General features: G+C 50.0%; 1 protein-coding gene across 1 annotated transcript in view; it reads left to right on the top strand.

The window, feature by feature from the left end:
• The window catches only part of sema5bb (sema domain, seven thrombospondin repeats (type 1 and type 1-like), transmembrane domain (TM) and short cytoplasmic domain, (semaphorin) 5Bb), a 141967-nt gene that overhangs the window by 129070 nt on the left and 7897 nt on the right, over positions 1-5000 (top strand). The window contains exons 15-18 of the mRNA XM_063212091.1: positions 1-113; positions 1075-1300; positions 1638-1859; positions 2470-2640. The exon at positions 1-113 is cut by the window's left edge and continues 35 nt beyond it. Coding sequence (XP_063068161.1) covers positions 1-113; positions 1075-1300; positions 1638-1859; positions 2470-2640 — 732 coding nt within the window. The remainder of the gene's footprint in view (positions 114-1074; positions 1301-1637; positions 1860-2469; positions 2641-5000) is intronic.

Below are 5000 nucleotides of genomic sequence, written 5' to 3'. Positions count from 1 at the left end.
TGTCCTGGACTTCCTGGAACTCCTGGTCCAAGTGCAGCGCCCCCTGTGGGGGAGGAGTCCACTCGCGCGTCCGGAGCTGCGAGAACGGCAACAATTGTCCAGGCTGCCCTCTGGTAGGTTGCCTGATGATCACCGGACCTCATCACAAGGGGGATAAAGGCAGTGGTTCTGCCAAGCCTGATCTCGAAAAATTGCATTTCTCAAGCACACCAACATCCAAGATTGCGTACATATTCTGACGCTTTCCCTGCTGTCTAGAGCACATAGGTAACTTCTGATTGGTCTAGCTGTGCCCTTCCCAAAACCTTCCCTAAACCTAACCTGTCAGTAATGCAATGTTTCATAGTTTTACAACTCTGCCCTTCCCAAAACCATCCCTAAACCTAACCTGTCAGTAATGCCACGTTTCTGAGTTTTAAATGTGTGCCCTGACCAAAACTTTCCCTAAATCTAACCGGTCACGGACAGCTGCATGACCACTGCGCATGTGTGTCAAAGACAATGCGTCGTAAACGCGATGCATTTTCAGTTTTTGGTTTGCGTGAGAAATGAGACACAATTCGTTCGAGATCATGTTGTTCGGCCTTAGTGGGGTTGCTGAGGTAATCAAGGGGGGGGGGGGGTAGGGGGGGTGGGGGGGGGGTGGGGAGGGGGAGGGGGGGGGGGAGGGGAGGGGGGGAGGGGGGGGGGGGGGGGGGGGGGGGGGGGGGGGGGGGGGGGGGGGGGGGGGGGGTCACAATCAAAAAAGACATCGCATAAAAATGGAAAATCCACAGAGTAATGGCTAACATAATTCCATAAATTGGTTAGTAACAGTCTTCACTTGTATGGGTAATGTATTTGTATGTATTTGCTGTCCTCTGGAATTCTATGTTAGTGGACAAACTATTGATGGAAAATTTAGCAATATTAATAGAGAAAAAAGATTTACCACTAATAGCTCAATGTAATGCAATGCATCACTTACAATTTGATGGTGGTGGTAAGTATTCACTCGTATTAATTCTGGAAATAAACTACTAAAAATATCACAGATATTAAAGGCACCTTTAACACAATTATTTGTGCTGTAAGGAGTACAAGGCGTGTAACCTGGAGGCGTGTCCAGAGGTGCGTCGGAACACTCCGTGGTCTCCGTGGCTACCGGTGAACGTGACGCAGGGCGGGGCGCGGCAGGAACAGCGGTGGCGCTACACGTGCAGAGCCCTGCTGGCCAACCCCCACGAGCTGCAGCTGGGCAAACGCAAGACCGAGACGCGACTCTGCCCCAACGACGGCATCACGCCCTGCGAGACCGATGGTGAGGAGGACACATACACACACACACACACACACACAGTGTGTAGAGATACAGATACACACACTCATACACACCCCCCCACACACACACACGCACACACATAGCCCACATTACACAGACAAACACACAAACTGACACAGACTCATGCACACACATCCACACACACACACACACACACACACACACACACACACACACACACACACACACACACATCCACACACACACACACACACACATCCACACATTATTACTGATTAATACTGTATATTGACTGACTTACTGACTGGCTGATTAATTGAATAATTTGTTGATTGATTGATTGATTGATTGACAGCCTTGGTGGAGGACCTGTTAAGGGTGGAGCGGGTTCTGATCCCCCGCCCCCAGGGCGCCAGCTGGTCACCGTGGGAGACCTGGTCGGCGTGTTCTAAAGAATGCGGCAGAGGGTTCCGTACCCGCCGGCGACCCTGCACCACCCCGGACGGCCGCACCGCCCCCTACGACTGCTCCGGCTCACCTGTGGAGTACCAGGACTGCAACACACAGCCCTGCCCAGGTACCTCAAAATACCATCCACCTATAAACAGGGGTGTAGTGGGCGCGGTACTCGGGGGTACGCAGTCCACCCACTTCTCCTGAAGTGATGTTTTAAAAAAAAAACCTTCTGCCCATGTTTGAATACAAAAATGAATGATCACATAGCAGGATTGCAGGTGATTGACTAAACAGATGAAAACGGAGAAGCAATGATGGTAGATTAAGGACAGTTGGGTGGTTTGACATGATGAGTTGCCCAATTATTTGATGACGTTAAAAATCGCGTACCCCCACTTTAAACATCCCCACTACACCACTGACTACAAATCCCCATAAAGTACCTATCCAGCAACCCACTTACTGTAAATTCAAGAATAAAGTACAATATTTCATAGTTAAGCGTGTGTGTGTGTGTGTGTGTGTGTGTGTGTGTGTGTGTGTGTGTGTGTGTGTGTGTGTGTGTGTGTGTGTGTGTGTGTGTGTGTGTGTGTGTGTGTGTGTGTGTGAATGCGTGCGTCCGAGCGTGTGTCACGTGTGTTTGTGCGTGTGTTTGTGTTTGTGCTTGTGCGTGCGTGCATGTGTTGCGTGTGTCGTGTGCGTGTGTGTGTGTGTTTCCCTTCCCCCACCAGTGAGAGGAGGCTGGTCGTGCTGGTCCTCCTGGTCTGAGTGTTCGGCCTCCTGTGGGGGGGGACACTTCCAGCGCACGCGCACCTGCACCAACCCCACGCCCAAACACGCCGGAGACATCTGCATAGGACTGCACACAGAGGAGGCGCTGTGTAACACGCAGGACTGTGAAGGTATACACACACACACGCACACACGCACACACGCACACACTAACACACTAATCCTACGCCCAAACACACACGGGATATCTACATAGGACTACACACAGATGAGGCACTATGTAACACGCAGGAGTGTGAAGACACACACATTACATTACATTACATTACATTGCATTTGGCAGACGCTTTATAACCAAAGCGACTTTCAAAAGAGGACATAATCAAGCCAACATCACAAGCAAATAAAGTGCACAGGAGATATACAGAACAACAAGTGCAGTTGCAAAGAGGGTTATTTTTTTATTTTTTTTTATTTTATTTTTTTTTATCATAAAGAGTAAATAACGAGTACACACACACACAAACACATACACACACACACACACACACACACACACAAACTAAACTAAACTAAACTAAACTAAACTAAACATCATGTCAGGAGTCTGCCCTGGGGCAAGGCCAGTTCAAGCATTAGTCTAGTAGATTCTCTCGAAAGAGGAATGTCTTTAGTTGTTTCTTGAAGGCTGCAAGAGATGTGCTTAGTCTTGCTGCCTCTGGGAGACTGTTCCACCACTTGGGTACCACAACGGAGAACAATCTTGACTGGGAGTACCTAGAGCGACTGGATGGCAGAGCCAGGCGGCTTGTGCTGGATGAGCGCAGTTCTCGTCCAGTAACATAAGGCGTTAGTAGGTCCTTCAGATAAGCTGGGGCCGTTCCTGTGATGGTTTTGTAGGCAAGGGTCAATGCCTTGTGCTTGATCCGGGCGGCGATCGGTAACCAGTGCAACTCAATAAATAGAGGAGTAACATGGGTCCTTTTGGGTTGATTGAATATCAACCGTGCCGCTGCATTCTGGATCATCTGCAGAGGCTTTAGCGCACAAGCAGGTAGACCTGTCATGAGTGAGTTGCAGTAGTCAACGCGGGACAGGACCTTGGCCTGGACCAGTCGTTGTGTAGAATATTGTGTCAGCACAGGTCTGATATTCCGTACGTTGGACATCTGGAGTCAACAGGTCCGGGTGACCGAGTTGATGTAGTTGGAGCATGACAGCTCATCATCAATCATGACGCCAAGGTTTTTGGCGACTTTGTTTGGGGTCACGATGGTGGAGCCTATCTTGAGGTTGATGTTGTGACTGAGCGACTCTTTAGCTGGGATCACCAGGAGCTCTGTCTTGGCCAGGTTCAGCTGTAGGTGGTGGTCCTTCATCCATGTTGACAAATCGGTGAGGCAGGCAGAGATGCGTTCCGAAACCGTGGTGTCCTCTGGACGGAACGACAGGTACATCTGGGTGTCATCAGCATAGCAGTGGTAGGAGAACCCATGTGTTTGAATGACACGTCCCAGGGAGGAGGTGTATATTGCAAACAGAAGGGGTCCCAGCACTGATCCTTGGGGTACGCCTGTGGAGAGGGTGTGAGTCGTAGAAAGCTTCCCTTGCCATGACACACTGAAGGTGCGTCCAGAGAGGTAGGAGTTGAACCATGAGTGGACAACGCCTGTGATTCCCATGGCTGTGAGTATCCTCAGGAGGATCTTGTGGTTGACTGTGTCAAAGGCTGCAGACAGGTCTAGTAGTATGAGGACCGAAGATAATCCTTCCGTTCTTGCAGTCCTTAGAGCTTCAGTCACTGAGAGTAACGCAGTTTCAGTTGAATGTCCACTTCTGAAACCAGATTGTTTTGGGTCCAGTAATCCGTTCTGGTTTAGGAAGTTGGTGACCTGCTTTGCTACTGCCCTTTCTAGCGTCTTGGATAGGAAGGGAAGCAGTGAGACAGGTCTGTAGTTTTCAACATGAGCAGGGTTCAGTGTAGGCTTCTTCAGTAGTGGTGTCACCCTTGCTTGTTTGAAGGCGGAGGGGACAGTGCCGGAGGAGAGTGAGGAGTTCATGATGGATGTGATTGCTGGGACCACTGTTTGGGCAATGTCTTGAAGAAGGTTCGTGGGCACTGGGTCTAGTAGGCAGGTAGTAGGACGGCTTCTTGTGATGAGTTTGGAAACGTCTTCTTCAGAGAGCAAAGTGAATTCATGGAGTGTTGCAGGAGTCGCCGTGTTTTCCAGGGGGGTGTCTTCTGGGCGGGAGGGCGGCTCACAGAATTGCTTGCTAATATTTGCCGTCTTTTCCGTGAAGAAAGTGGCAAAGTTGTCTGGGTTCAGGTCTGTGGGCGCAGGAGGGGGGGGAGGGTTGAGCAGTGACTTGAATGTAGAAAACAACTTACGTGGGTCTGTAGTGTTGCTGATCTTGTCGTTGTAGTAGGTCATCTTGGCAGCTGTTACAGAGGCGGAGAAGGAGGCTAGTAGAGATCTAAGTTTTTCGAGGTCAGATGGGTTGCGGGTTTTGCGCCATTTCCTTTCTGCCG

Source organism: Engraulis encrasicolus, chromosome 12 (assembly GCF_034702125.1).
Source record: "Engraulis encrasicolus isolate BLACKSEA-1 chromosome 12, IST_EnEncr_1.0, whole genome shotgun sequence".
NCBI lineage: Eukaryota > Metazoa > Chordata > Actinopteri > Clupeiformes > Engraulidae > Engraulis > Engraulis encrasicolus.
Note: the sequence above shows the minus strand (reverse complement) of the source record. Positions and strands in the feature narration are given on the sequence as shown.